This window comes from Phyllopteryx taeniolatus, chromosome 16 (genome assembly GCF_024500385.1).
Source record: "Phyllopteryx taeniolatus isolate TA_2022b chromosome 16, UOR_Ptae_1.2, whole genome shotgun sequence".
Taxonomy (NCBI): domain Eukaryota; kingdom Metazoa; phylum Chordata; class Actinopteri; order Syngnathiformes; family Syngnathidae; genus Phyllopteryx; species Phyllopteryx taeniolatus.
Window position 1 is genome coordinate 21,534,621 of NC_084517.1, and position 15,108 is coordinate 21,549,728.

Genomic DNA, 15,108 nt, shown 5'->3' on the forward strand with positions numbered 1-15,108 from the left:
CAACAGTCACCTTTTTTTTGACTTCCTCTGAGAAGTCCGGACCAACCATTAGCGATCACTTGGTGCCAATCCCGGGTTTAACGCGATATCATCGAGCTTATCGCAGGACGAGTTGGGAGAGCGTGCGTGCGTGCGTGTGCGTGTGCGCGCGTGTGTGTGTGTGTGTGTGGTTCAGGTCGGTTGCCTTTAATCGTCGCCAATACTGAGCTAATAACTTTGAGTTTGGCCCGGTTTCTAGTTTATTCAGGCTTTAGTTTGTGTTTTCCAGTGATGTGAAATGGTCCAAAAAACCCAAGGAGAGAATACCATTCGGGTGACGTGAACTCTTGCACGTCGCACATTGGTCAAGCAAATTCTTTGTTGCCGCTGTCGTTGTAATGTTTTGTTTTTTCTTTTAAAATGTACACAAGAAGCGAATGTTTCGCTTCGTCATCTGAGGAAGTGGTCCTGATGTGAGTCATGAAACCACGCCCCTTAAAGGCACACATGCAACACTTCAGTCCATGGTATAAAAACGTAGAGAAATAGTTTCTTTCTTTAAGTTCTATTCGATTGTGTTTTTACAAGGAGGAAGGAAGGAAAGAATGATTGGCATGGCGTCGAGCCAAATCCCCCGATTCATCGTTCCGCCATCCGTCACGTCCTCTTCTACTACGCCGCCGCCTCCTCCCGTCTTCCTCGCATGATGACAGTCTGGAATGTCAGCTATTTCGTAGCGACGGTTTTCACTGTCAGACCACCACATGGAAAACACGAGTTGCTCCTAAAGCTAAGTAGAGGTGCAATGACGAATCAATGAATCGTCAACAAATCAATTATGAAATGAATCGATATCAATTCTAGCCTTTTCGACTCAGCTCCTCCCCCCACAACGGACCGATGCGGCAGACGCTGCACTAATCCACCTGAAACACAAAGTAATGACATCATGAAACACAATGTCACAAGAAATGAAACATTTTTTTTTTTTTGGCGCCAATTCAACGGGCATGGTGCTGCTCCTTCTGGTGTGCACGCCTTGGCTACTTGGGGGCAGCGGAATCTATCTCCGTACGTGTTATGGATGGACCGCATTAGCGCATGCCTGGCATCATCAAAATCTGCGTCGACGCACTCAATATGACATTGAAAATATTTGCGCAAATATGGCAAACGCAAAGGTTACGTGCATTTAAGTAAAGTTCCAGTAGGCTTTCCCTGACATTTTGGGAGGTTACGTTGCTTTAGTTACTTAGTTACAGTGGGTTATTCAGTTACAGTTACTTAAAAGTATCCTTTATTTTCTGCTGTTTTGGTCGGCAACAAGAGTTCAAACGGGCTCAGCGGTTAACTCTTTCGTGTCCATGTGTGAAGTTAGTTTTTGTTTTGTTTTTCCGAAAAGCGAGTCGTTTGTTTTGGCTCCAACGAGCCGTGTCATTCCAGTTTCAAAGTGTGCTCCGTTCTCCCCTATTTCCTACTGTGCGCGACGTCATGTTTATATCAAAACAAACAATATTTTCTATTGCCGCTGATCAAGATATAGCAGACAAGACAGTGGAAAAAGAAGAAGTCAATGGCGCGTTTGCTCGACCGCGGCCAGAATGGAAGAGCGCCGCGCTCGAGTCCATTCCGTCGTCCCGCTCGCCTCTCATCAAGTTCTTTTCAACTCAAAGCCACGGTCGCCGCTAACAACCACTTTCTCTTTCCGTCCTCCAACTCTCCCACGTAGCGGCGAAGAGTTCAAAGCATGAAGTCACACACACGCACACGCAGACGCGGCGTGATTTACGACACGATAGTAATCTCATTTATATGTCTCTCTCTGTCTTCCCTTTTTTTTTTCAGTAAATCTGCTGTGTCCTGAGAGGGTTTTTAGTGCTTCTCACCGTTGCTATCCCCATTTGGGTCGTTAAAATGAGTGATTTAGTGAAGCTGTGCTGGATAGGGGGGAAAAAAACAAAACAAAACTGGGGATAGGTGAGGCCAAGTAGGGCAGAGAAGCGGAATCATTTCTCTGCGATCCTTTGGAACTGATTGTGACTTATGCGCTTGATTTGAATAACTAGATCTCGCGTGTCATCGCAGCTAAGGCTTTGAGAACATCCTTTTTGCGTGTCTGGGGCTTTTGGAAGATCCTTATCCCGCAAGAGTGGAAGTTTATTGCTCGGAGGCAGAGATAAGACAGTATGGGGAAAAAAAAAAAAAGTGGCATGTGGAGATGAGTCGGTGACTTGTTGCTGTGCGGGGAGACCCTCGGCTTTGCAGACAGATTGAGAGATAAAACGCGCGTCTGTGCGGCCACGCTGATAAACGCGAGTCAAAACAATCAGTCGTCGTGCAAATGTGAACCGGCAAAAAGGCGCCTCGGTGAATGCCGCGACATCTTCTTTAGGGCATAAACAGCAGGAAGGCCATCTTGGAATCACTGTTTTCCAATAAAGGAATTGACTTTTTGGGGGGGGGGCCTCAACACGACTGGAATCGTTTTGTAAGCGTGCATATCCTTGTGAAAATGTATTTTAGAGGTCCTGAACGCAATCCATCCCAAAACCGATGTTCCCTAACACCGAAGTTATGATGTCAAAGTTTTTAACTGTGAAAAATTTGAGGGGAAAAAAAAAGACAAAACAGCCCCAGACGGCGGTTTTACTGGCGGACACGTCTATCAACCAGACGCACAAAAAAGTCTCAAGGACCCATGCCCGAAATTGAACAGGAAGTCGACCATTTTGGTTTGAAGCAGCCATTTCGGGCTCATTCCACGGCTTGTACTTTTAACTCCTACTTGGGAATTTTGCCCAAACGAGCCCCAATCGGAAGCAAGTATCTTCGACTGATGGGTGACGCCGCAAGGGATTCTTTCTCAGCTCCATGTTTAGGACAATAACTCCACTTAAGGACATGATATTGCGCATTATATGCCGCATATAAGTCCAACTTCACTCTCAATTATCATGAGAACACATAATTATGTGTGTGTGCTTGTGCGGGAAGAGGATGGGCCTCTGCGATAATTTGAAGGAAAGATTTGTGGCACGTGTGGTGACTTGTGTTATCCGAGCGCGCATCAAGATCGGCCAAGTCGCTCATCATGCCTGTCACTGGTGAGTTGCGTGTGCGTGTGTGTGTGTGTGTGTTTGTATGCTCGGCGGCTGCAGTTTTCCACACCTAAAACACATTGTAGTCCATGACGGATGACATCATCTCCTCTCACTGGTCGGCTGTAACAAATCCTTGGACACGAAGCGTATGTTCACGTCTTTAAGTCTGGAATGCTGTACTGTACACGCGGACCGTGGCGGAGGTAAGGCTTGAAATCTTAATTCACTGCTGTGGAATGCAGTCCTATGGGGGGGGGGGAGGCAAATGCAGCCCTATGGGGGGGCACAAGCCAGTGCAAACTGTAGGCCGCTCCCAAGCTCGGATAAATGCAGAGGGTTGCGTCGGGAAGGGCATCCGGCTTCAAAGTTTGCCAAACAAATATGAGCGTTCATCCAAAGAATTCCATACCGGATCGGTCGTGGCCCGGGTTAACGACGTCCGCCACCGGCGCCGTCGACCTGCGGGGCGCCGGTGGAAATTCAGCAACTGTGGGTCGAAGAAGAAGAAGAAGAAGAAGAAGAGGTGGAAAGTGGGTTCTTTGGCAGAAAGATAAGAGGAAAGCACAGAGCCCAGAACTGAATGTGGGGACTTTGAATGTTGGGACTATGACGGGAAAATCTCGGGAGTTGGTTGACATGATGATTAGGAGAAAGGTTGATGTAGATGGGAAGAGAAAGGTAGTCGGGTTTATTTTAAAAGAAGAGTTGGCTTAGAATGAAAGAGTATCCGATCGAGTGATGAGGCTGAAACTTGAAATTGAGGGTGTTATGTGTCGTGTGATTAGCCGCTATGCCCCACAGGTAAGATGTGAGCGAGGGGTGAAAGAGAAATTTTGGAAGGAGCTAGACGAAGTAGTTCTGAGCATCCCAGACAGAGAGAGAGTCGTGATTGGTGCAGATTGTAATGGACATGTTGGTGAAGGTAATAGGGGTGATGAAGAAGTGATGGCTAAGTACGGCATCCAGGAAAGGAACTCGGAGGGACAGATGGTGGTAGACTTTGCGAAAAGGATGCAATTGGCCGTAGTGAAGACTTTTTTTCCAGAAGAGGCAGGAACATAGGGTGACCTACAAGAGTGCAGGTAGAAACACGCAGGTGGATTACATCTTGTGCAGACGATGTCATCTGAAGGAGGTTACCGACTGTGAGGTAGTGGGAGGGGAGAGTGTGGCTAGACAGCATAGGGTGCTGGTGTGTAAGATGACTCTGGTGGTGGAGAGGAAGATTAGGAAGACAAAGGCAGAGCAGAGAACCATGTGGTGGAAGCTGAAACAGGACGAGTGTTGTGCAGCTTTTCGGGAAGAGGTGAGACAAGCTCTCGGTGGACGGGAGGTGCTTCCAGAAGACTGGACCGCTGCAGCCGAGGTGATCAGAGAGGCAGGCAGGAGAGTACTTGGTGTATCTTCTGGCAGGAAAGGAGAGAAGGAGACTTGGTGGTGGAACCTCACAGTACAAGGAAAAAGGTTAGCTAAGAAGAAGTGGGACACTGAGAGGAGGTGGGACTGCATCAGGGGTCAGGCCTGAGCCCCTTCCTGTTTGCAGTGGTGACGACAGATGAGGTTAGACTGGAATCCCCGTGGACCGTGATGTTTGCAGATGACATTGCGATCTGCAGTGAAAGCAGGGAGCAGGTGGAGGAACAGTTAGAAAGATGGAGGCACGCACCAGAAAGCAGAGGAATGAAGATTAGCCGAACTGCGACAGAATATATGTGCAGGAATGAGAGAAGTGGTCGGGGAAGAGTGAGGCTAGAGGGAGAAGAGATAGCAAGGGTGGTGCGTGCGTGTGTGCGCGCGCTGTTTCGCTTTCCGGTCTCCAGAGAAAAGCTGGTGTCAAAGGTCCATCTGCTTTACAAGCTGTCTCGTCTGGGCCAGTTGAAAGAATATTTACGGAGGGTTTGTACAGACGGGGCGCGATGTCCGAGGCACGCTTTCGTTAAAATAGCGCCGAGGATCAAGAATTCTACGCTACTTTGTAGACGCTATTTCTTATCTTGCTGAGATGAGCCCATTTTCATGCACACAACTTAGCTAGCCTGTCTGGTTTTTTGTTACTATGACGACCAGCAGCAGACCTCGAGTATTTAAATCATCTTTCCTTTTTGAAATGAATGAAAGTGCCATTAACGCTTTCCAGCCTTCCTCCCCCCCCCCAAAAAAAACAACCCAAAAAAATATTTCTTTTTTTTTTTTAAATAAGGAAAATAGCACTCTATAATACTGTACGTTATAGAAACATAGCAATGACGTAATTAAATAGTATGTTAAGAATGAAGCAGTTTGCACATCATGAGAAATTCATTGCGGCTCCTTCTGGCATGTACAATGACTTGGTAGCAGTGTCATGCAGTCATGCAGACAAACCAAGATTAATTTCACTGTCAAAAACAAATACAAAATAAAAAAGTGAGCCGCAGTAAAATTAGTCGTTTGTCACAGAGGATAAGGAACATATACCTGTATTGTTAAATTGTCTGTCTAACTGTGATGCCGCACGCTTTGTGTTCAGATATCCGTTGCGAACGGGTTTGAATCACCGTAACGTCGATGCCAGTTTCGTTCACCCGTCTATGGCGTTTCACATTATGCATTAGCATTAAGCTAGCGGACTTAAAGGCCAAGTTGTGTGGTTGTTTGAAATGCACAATGTATTTGCCGATTGTTTGTATACAAGCCATTTAAAAGTCAAATTTCCATATGTCCCATTTAAGTTGCTAATTGTTATATTAAAAAAAAAAAAAAAAAAAACCACACACACCACTTAACAGCTGTTAATGTCAGGCCAAAGACAACAATGTGACACTCCAGTCAGTCTCGGCAGTCGGTCTAAGCCGACAACGCTCGTTTTGCTTCCCCTCTCAGGAACGCAGCCGTCAAGCCTAATTCCCTTCAAATGAAATTGCTTCTGGACGTAATAAATAGCCAGCCAGGCCCCGTGCTCCTATTAAACACGGCGAGCTACACGCACACACCGAGCAGAGACGAGAAAGTATGTTGTGCTGAAGCAATCAAACCAACACCTGCTGAGCATCCTGGAACTCAAAGCTTAAGAATGTAAAGCCCTGTCCGATGTACCGCCCTTCTATTCGCCCTTCTTGTCTCAGAGCTAAAGATGCGAACAATCCTTTTTGTGACACACGTTTGTAGAATTAACACACGCTGTCTTGTATAATCGATGGAAATAGAAACAGCAGCTCGGTAGCTGGCCAAGTCGGTGGTAGAGTGGGCAAAGTAGCATGGTAATTAAGCGGGAAGGCAGGGAGATTAGGCTCGATTGGCAACTACGTAATTAGATCTAGCTAGCTAGATATGCACTTGGGGTAGGTAGGTAGCACAGTAGGTTATGATGTTATGACAGTTAGTTTTACAGTGGTACCTTACTGTTAAACAATACAGCGTGTGGCGGCTAAAAATGGAAATGCGGTACATAAAACATTTCCTTCTTTTCCAAGTTTCCAATCGGTGAGCTCAATTATGCGCCACCATCAGCGTTTCTGACTGGAATACTTCCTGTAGCGTTGACTTTCTTCCAGATTGATTCACGCCCACTTGGACTCCTGGAGAGGAGCTTATTGGTCCTCCCCCACCCTATGAATTCCATGTCATCAAATTTAATTAGTGGATTATTCCACGCCACTCCTTCTTTTGTCGGGAGCACCGCGAGGACCCAGGTAACTGCAGAGAAGGTGTACTTAAAACCATTAGCTGTGTCCAATACCCTCAAACGAGTGCAATAACACTGGATCAGGTTAAGCTCCGTCGCAGTAAATGATATCACGACTAAAGAACTCAAAAGAACTGGGACCTCCGCCAAGCCCAACCTCATAAAGGTTCCAGCCGTTGACCTGAACCACTGTCGGATTTATCGGCTTCATATTTTGTTGGCTGGAAGTTGCCTTCTCCTTTGAACCTTCCTAGTCTTTTGTTTTTTCTTCCCCGAAGGCCACGAGAAGCATATTTTCCAGTCTGCACGCAAAGCGACAAGAAGAAAATCAGTTTCTTCGCCGAACCGGCGCAAAACCTTTAGTCAGTCGAGGCTTGCAGCTGCAATTATCAGTGCTTGTGATGTGCTTATGGAGATAAAGTTCTATGCAACCACAGCTATGCCCTCCACATGGTCTCGCACACACACGCACATATTGAACACATCTCCAGAAAGCTGCAAACACGGCGCTTTCTCAGGGGCCGGCGTGCAACTGAAAGAAGCGCTCAGCAACCGCAGCGTGCCTAAACGGCTTCAAAACATCGACGTTGAAAGGGCCATCTGGCGAGCGCGGTGGCTTATTTCTCGACTCGACTCGGCTTGTTATTTTTGCCCTCGGCTTTGGCCTTGCAGGTGCATGTTAATCATAATAGTAATGCAATTCAATTCAAGTTTCCACTGAACTCCACAAATCTGTCACGTGTGGGGAGCAGCTGGACCCGAGAGCAGGCGGAGGCCGATGTGAAATGATGAACAGTTTATTGAGGAACGGTAATGGAGGTGGTCCGGGATGTGTTGGCAGGCAGTGGGCAGAACAGGAGAGCACTGAGAACGAGGAGGCGCAAGAGTTAACAAGGGGAGCGAGGAACAGTGTAGCTTACTTGACATAAGGTGGGCCGCGGTACCGCTAGGAGAGGCTGCAATACTTGGGCGAGGATTTCCGGGAACAGGCGGGCTTACGTGCGCCGGCGGTGATGAGGCTGATTGGAGACAGCGGGGGACACAAAGCGCCATCCCGGCGCCAATAATGCCACTGCAGGGCAGAACGTGACAAAAACAAGACAGCCGTTAAGACCGGACAGAAGATTTTCTGTCTGAATTTGTGGACTTTTTTTTTGTTTTTTCCAATTTATTTCTACAGAATTCAATAGAAAAGAGGGAAGGCTCTTAGGTCGCCAATTTCCACTCAGTTTCTGTGAAGTTCCTTCCCATTGATCCTCATACATTCCTTTTAATATTTCATATCATTTCCTGTTACAGCAAGTGAACATTTCCAGCGTTGAAAATTCTTGGATTTTCGCAACCGGTCCCTGATTGGATATGCACGACAAAATGCTTTCTCCTGGAGTGAACTTTCCTTCATAATGGAAGCGTCATTGTGCCAAGCGTGTTGCAGGTCGGCTGCCTTTGGAGTTAACGGGGCGAGTGTGGGCGTTGGTAAAAAATCCCAGCTGAGCAGACCCCCCGTTCTGTCTCCCGCTTCCAAATGGCCCACAGACTGGTACCGGTCCGCGCCCCGGTGGTTGGGAATAGTTGCTTTGAGGAACTTAATAAAAGCATTTGTCACAGGAACAGCTTTCTTTGACTATAAATCTTCCACTATGGTCTTCTGCAGACAACTGCATCAAAGCTTCGTTGCGGTCCACCCACATTCAGGACAACAAAGGCTGTTCTTCCTCCCCCTAGACCGTAGTCTCCGCCTGCCTGTCTTGTGATACTGATCGGTCACCTCAAGTCATAACTCTCTCCGACTTCTTACGTTTGCTTCACCTTTTTGTAGCCGATGTAACGCAGGACTTTTTGGGGCGTCTGACGCTTTCATGAGTCCCAGATGGGCTTTTCATGTGCACGTATGAACTGTGTGTGACCACAGCGTGTTCTCATGTGGCCACATCTTAATGTGGCTCCAGATGATTTTATTTAGCGCGCCGTCTTAATAGATTCCAGTTTTGAAGAGATGTCAGTTGGCTTTGTTGGTAGGATGGGCACATTTTAATTACAGCGTTTCTGGAAATAGTGGCCGGGGCATCTATTTAGGGCGCGGCGTTTATTTCCCTTTCCAGATCGCATCGGATGATCTTTAATAGTGCGCGGGGAACATTTGGTGCCACACTTTAACGTCGTCCGAACGCAGGGGTGCAGTCGGCGAATGGGGCGATCGATCATTGGCAACAGCCTCTCAAAATGTCCACACGCTCTCATTTATTCTCACTTGTTTCTTCTCTTTGTGGCAGTCAGATTCTTCCTTGACAAACACACCATGTTTTTGTGGTTCTATAAAAAAAAAAATAATAATAATAATAATAATACAGTGCAGTATGTTCTACTTGAGGGTTGCAGTTTTTCCAACGCAACGTGTCAGCGGTGCTCAATCGCTCGGCGTGCGGATGTGAGTCGCCAAGCGCGATTTCTTTTCGCAAAGGTCCACTTGAGTCGCGTTGGGCCGTCTGGCTCGGTGTGCGGCGGGCCTTAGGAACCCGCAATCAGGAAACGATCACCTGTGTGTGTGCTTGCGTGTGTTAAAAGTGTGTGTGCGGTCATACAGTTTTGCTCGGATTAGTGAGCATTATGCTGGATTTGCTTGGACGACACACATGCAATTATTCCTTGATTCATATTTATACTGAGCAAAGTGATTCCACAATCGACTCCCTTGTGCCTGTCGTTAGTGCCCGCGCGCATGCGTCGTCACGCCGCGTTACAACTTGGCCGCCGACAAACGTAAATGCGTGCATTTCTGTGGTTGTACACGCGTGTGGGAAAATGGGCCTTTGGTGAGGTGAAGCGTGAAAAACGCTTGTAAACAGCGGCCGCTATCAGTGATAAAGCACTGCCCTTAAAGCGTGTTGGGCATTTACCGTGAGAAAATGGCAGATAAGAGCGGGAAGAAAAAGGGAAGGGAATTGAGGGCACTTAATTGGTTTGGAGGCACGCTGAGAGCGGCGGGGGAAAGGTAGCGCAGACGGAAGCGAGAGCGCTGTGGGAGCGGAGGTGTTTACCGTCTCGGACGTGGGAACGCGCGTTTGCCCTCACCGAGCATGGCTGCCGCAAGTCAGGAAAGCTGCCGACTCCTCCCTGGCGCATGTCAATCGCTTCTAGTTGCAGATCAATCATTTTGGAGGATGCATTTTTGCACAAAATGGCTTCTGTATGAAAAGTGGAGCGTAATAAGAGGATGAAGGAGATTTTCCAGCTGAAAGAATTCCACTAAGTCCTTGTTGGTTTCCTTCCTGTTTGTCGCGTTGGCTCCCTCACGCATTGGGCAAGTTTGGTTCTTTCCCAGGCCGGCGACATTCTTAGGTCAAAATGTTCACACAACACCAACTAGTAACAAATCTCGTTGTGTTTTTGAGGACTCCTGAAGACTCTGAAATTCCCTCAAGAGCAGATTTTTACCCTTCGGCGTCCAGGCTGCAAATGAATGGTGCTTGCTGACTGAGCTTAATTCACGTACAGCACTTTATTTCCTTTTAATACAGTAATCCCCCGCTATATTGCGGTCTCCGATGTTCTTCTGTCAAAACACACAAAGAATAAAGAATCAATTCATTCTGTCTGACTGAAAATCATCACTCGGTTTTGGGTACAGAAACTTTTGATTACAAAGGCGCCGCTGGCTAATTGAACAATATCCGCCCACAATAAGCAAAGGCATCTCATAATGTTTCCATTGTGTTTTCCTTTGTGGAGGCAGCACTTCATCACCAAAAAAAACTGAGCTGGTCCTTGAGCAACAGGAATGCAAGACCATTTTGTTTTCATTGATGTCTTGTGCCATCTAGTGGTGTAGTTGTGCAACGTTTTATAGATTACGTGCCATTGACGACAACATTGAACATTTACAATCTAATGAGATTGCAAAGATAATAATGCTTTTTCCTTTGTTTTGAAATGCTTTTAATCATGTAAAGCACATTGAGTTGCCTTGTGTATGAAAGGCGCTGTAGAAATGTTTGCTTTGCTTTGCTTTGCTTGCAGGACGCTGATTCCTCTTCTTGATGCTGATACTGGTCTGCTGGTGCTCGCTGGCGTGGTAACAATCATTTGCTCGCTTTCAGATCATTACGTAGCAAACCCCTTTTTGGTCCGATATAAAGGTACTTATTTGATTTATACTTTGAGATGTTATTTTTGCGCAGGGCGACACGGTGGCGGACTGCTTGGAAGTGTCCACCTCTGAGCCCTTCCTCTCTCAAGGTGAGTTATTTACACACCTGCAGACGATGCCGTTAGAGGCTTTCACTTACTTAGTTTTTTCAATTTTGAAATGTGTTATGTAGTACGTGTTATGTGAATGCATGTCTACTATATGACGGTGTCATCGTTATCCAAAATCTCCTACTGGATGTATGATAGTGTCTTCAGGAGCTTCCCTGAATTGCTCAGTCATTCACAAGCACAGATGGGGCGAGGTTCACCTCTTTGTGAACAAGTGCGTGAGAAAATAGTACAACAGTTTAAGGACAATCTTCCTCAATGTACAATTGCAAGGAATTTGGGGATTTCATCATCCACGGTCCATAATATCATCAAAAGGTTCAGAGAATCTGGAGAAATCACTGCATGTAAGCGGCAAGGCCGAAAACCGACATTGAATGCCCGCAACCTTGGATCCCTCGGGCGGCACTGCATCAAAAACCGACATCAATGTGTAAAGGATATCACCGCGTGGCCTCAGGAACACTTCAGAAAACCAATGTCACTAAATACAGTTCGGCGCTACAGCCGTAAGTGCAACTTGAAACTCTACTATGCAAAGCAAAAGCCATTCATCAACAACACCCAGAAACGCCGCCGGCTTCTCTGGGCCCGAGCTCATCTAAGATGGACCGATGCAAAGTGGAAAAGTGTTCTGTGGTCCGACGAGTCCACATTTCAAATTGTTTGTGGAAATTGTGGATGTCATGTCCTAAGGGCCAAAGAGGAAAAGAACCATCCGATCTGTTATGGACGCAAAGTTCCAAAGCCAGCATCTGTGATGGTATAGAGCTGTGTTAGTGCCAATGGCATGGGTCACTTACACATCTGTGAAGGCACCATTCCTGCTGAAAGGTACATACAGGTTTTGGAGAAACATACGCTGCCATCCAAGCAACGTCTTTTTCACGGACGCCCCTGCTTATTTCAGCAATACAATGCCAAACCACATTCTGCACGTGTTACAACAGCGTGGCTTCGTAGTAAAAAGAGTGCGGGTACTAGACTGGCCAGGCTGCAGCCCAGACTTGTCTCCCATTGAAAATGTGTGGCACAGTGTGAAGTGTCAAATACGACAACGGAGACCCCGGACTGTTGAACGGCTGGAGCTATACATCAAGCGAGAATGGGAAAGAATTCCACCTCCAAAGCTTCAACAATTAGTGTCCTCATTTCCCAAACGTTTATTGAATGTTGTTGAAAGAAAAGGTGATGTAACACAGTGGTAGACATGACCCTGTCCCATGTTTAACACAACGTCCCAACTTCATTGGAATTGGGGTTGTAATTGTGCATGTATTCATCCGCCCCCAGTGAGCCACTGTCTGACTGACATGTCAACGCGCGGCGTCGCCACGGTACCCAAGCGGGCGCTGGACGTGATGTCTTGCGAAGTGATGCGCGTGCTCCAGCTGACGGACAACTGCATCGTGCCCATCAGCTATCAAGTCCCTCGCAAGGTTTTCTTCTTTTTATACACGCTGACGGCATGTGACGCGCGCTGGAAAGACTGACGTCGTTTATACATCCCGAGGTGCGTGCGTGTGTGTATTTTCCATCAGAATTCCGGCCACGACTTCCACGCGGACCTTTACCCGGACACGGAGGGCGTCAGTCCGGCCGTGTCTGCTGATGAGTGGTGGCAGGGGGCGAACAAACAGGTCATGGACATTTCGATAGACGGAGAGATTGAGAGATAGATATCAATAGCTGAGTCCTCCAACTATCGCTGCGGTTTGTGCTCAGGTGCAGAAAGTCAGCCTCCATCCGGACAAGAGGCCCAAAGCCGCAGAGGCTCCGGCAGCCAATCAGACGCCGGCAAGGAAGGATCATACCAGCGGGGACAGCAAGGTGGGAATGTATTATTTTATTTATTTTTTTTGTCCTATCAGATTTCTGCCTGTGTGTTGCGTTAGCAGCGGGGCTGTTTCCTTTGACCAGGTCCTCGATGACATCATTATTTTTCCGTCCTCTGATTGGTTGGACAGAGGAAAATTTGTTACAGCCAACTTTGAATAGCAAAACACGTCTCTCTCATATCTCCGGCAAGGATTGTGTGTCATATGTAAGTTGCTGACATTTTGTCAGATTAGCTTAATATTGATTGTGAACTGCTCCAGCTGTGTACACGGCACAGTTGCGTGCTGTTACATAGCATTTTGTGTCAAGTATTGACGCTTTCTAGAATTTCGTGACTTCGTTCCAAATGCGCGAGCCGCCACTGTTTTGTGGCCAGCAGAAATGTGCTAAGCTATTCGCTATTTGCAACAGGAGGCGCCCCGTTGTTCCACCTCCAGCAGTCCTCTGAGCACGCCCACCAGCAGCGCCGTCGCGTCCCGCTCACCCTCCTCCACCTCGGGCCTCTCCTCGGGCTTCCTCCCCTCGCCAAGCCCCGGCCAGGCGGCCAAGGCCTTCCAGAACTTCCTCGGTGTGAACACGCGCTCGCACACAGACACACACACACACACACGCGCGCGCACACTTGATAGTAGGGTTTGGTAACAGCGCCCTCTAGCGGTATGAGAGACACATTCATTGAATGAAAAGTTCAAACTGTGCATAAACTTTTTTTTTTTACAGTTCAGCTGTATTCCACTTTTAGGCACATTTGTTTCATCTTTTAGAATTGTTTGTTTTTAAACATGTATTCAGGTAGAAATTTTATTTACATTTTTATGTGCAACACAAATGAGTTCAAACATTATTTCGGTACAGTTTATTTTCCCATAGTTAAGCGCCGTTTTAATGTTCTAACTGCAAACTTTACAGGGGCTTACAAAAATACAAAACCTCTGTCTACTTTTTGATCAATAGTTTGGACTACTCCGCTTCTGTAATTTAATTTTAGTCATGAAGGTGTTACTTTTTTTTAGGTGTTAAAGTTTGAAAAACAACAGAACTATGGGGACGAGCAAGTAATTGACACCCCCTTTAATTGCCTATAGGCGCCCCAAGATGGCAGCAAAGCATTACATTTGTCTCGATGAAACTCCTCATTTCACTTCAACATATTTCTTTGCCACCAGGATGCCATAAGATGTCACCAAAGCAATACTTTAATCGCGTTTAATCGCCATCGTGACCTGTTAATTTTGTCCCCGATGGGGCAAAAGGTGGCGTATTATTTGTGGGATGTGTTCGTTTGTGTCATGCGGATGGCGCGACGGCGACTAATTGAGCAAACGCAGGGTTTCCTCTGGTGACTTCGGAATGACGCGTGATCCTCCAGGACCGAGCTCCAAGTTCCGGCACATCCAGGGCGTGGTGCTGCACCGCGACACGCACATCACCAACGTGCGCGACCTCAACCTGACCACGCCGGGCGAGTGCGACGGCTTCTGCGTCAATCGCCGGCACGCCGCCGTGCCCCTCGCCATATCCGGCGGCCAGATTGCCGTCTTTCAGGTCTGCCGGCGGGGACGATATAAAGAGGGTGAAAAATGTGAATTTGGAGGGAATGAGTTGTCGCTCTTCCGCCAGCGCTCCCGGCCCGGAAAGCTGCCGGACGCGGCTCTGCCCACCCTCCAGAACTCTGTCAGTGTGGCGGACCTTCGTTGGGACCCCTTTGACACATGTCGACTCGCTGTGGGTGAGTGACGGCACACACATACGAGTGTTTTAAGCGGGGGGATAGAGACCGTATGTCCGCCAGCAATTGCCACCCACCCAAAAAAGGTTTGTAATTGCCTATAGATGCCACAAGGTGCCGCTTTTTCCTATGACTAACGGAAGCTCCTCCCCTCACTTGAACAAAGTTGCTTGGCACCAAAACAGCACAGCACACACACATAAGCAAGCAAAACTCCACAGACGATCACGTCTGTTGTAGTACCAAGACTGACCTGTGGGAGGCAGCATGGAGACACAGGGAATTCAGAGTGTAAAAGAAAACGAGTCGTGCTGGAAGTCTAACGGTTCACTTCTCTGGTAACTACATTAAATTGCGCCAACCATAAATGATGCCACCCCCCCCATGTTTATAATATCCTACATTGACAGTTTAAACCATAAATGTGTCACAAACTGTGATCTCTAAACAGTTTCATATCATATTAGCGTTTTATTTCACATTACCCTTAAAAATAAATGGCTTACAGATCATTTTATTTATTTACATTTTTTTTTTTT

The 15,108-nt window shown here is 47.2% G+C and overlaps 1 protein-coding gene across 3 annotated transcripts in view; it reads left to right on the forward strand.

The window, feature by feature from the left end:
• Positions 1-15,108, forward strand: part of LOC133465688 (mitochondrial import inner membrane translocase subunit TIM16-like) — a 92,977-nt gene that overhangs the window by 68,672 nt on the left and 9,197 nt on the right. For all 3 annotated transcript variants that reach the window (XM_061748721.1, XM_061748724.1, XM_061748722.1), the window contains 8 exons: positions 10,762-10,816; positions 10,923-10,980; positions 12,295-12,440; positions 12,543-12,641; positions 12,727-12,831; positions 13,252-13,408; positions 14,210-14,385; positions 14,461-14,569. In XM_061748721.1, the coding sequence (XP_061604705.1) occupies positions 10,762-10,816; positions 10,923-10,980; positions 12,295-12,440; positions 12,543-12,641; positions 12,727-12,831; positions 13,252-13,408; positions 14,210-14,385; positions 14,461-14,569 (905 nt within the window). The remainder of the gene's footprint in view (positions 1-10,761; positions 10,817-10,922; positions 10,981-12,294; positions 12,441-12,542; positions 12,642-12,726; positions 12,832-13,251; positions 13,409-14,209; positions 14,386-14,460; positions 14,570-15,108) is intronic.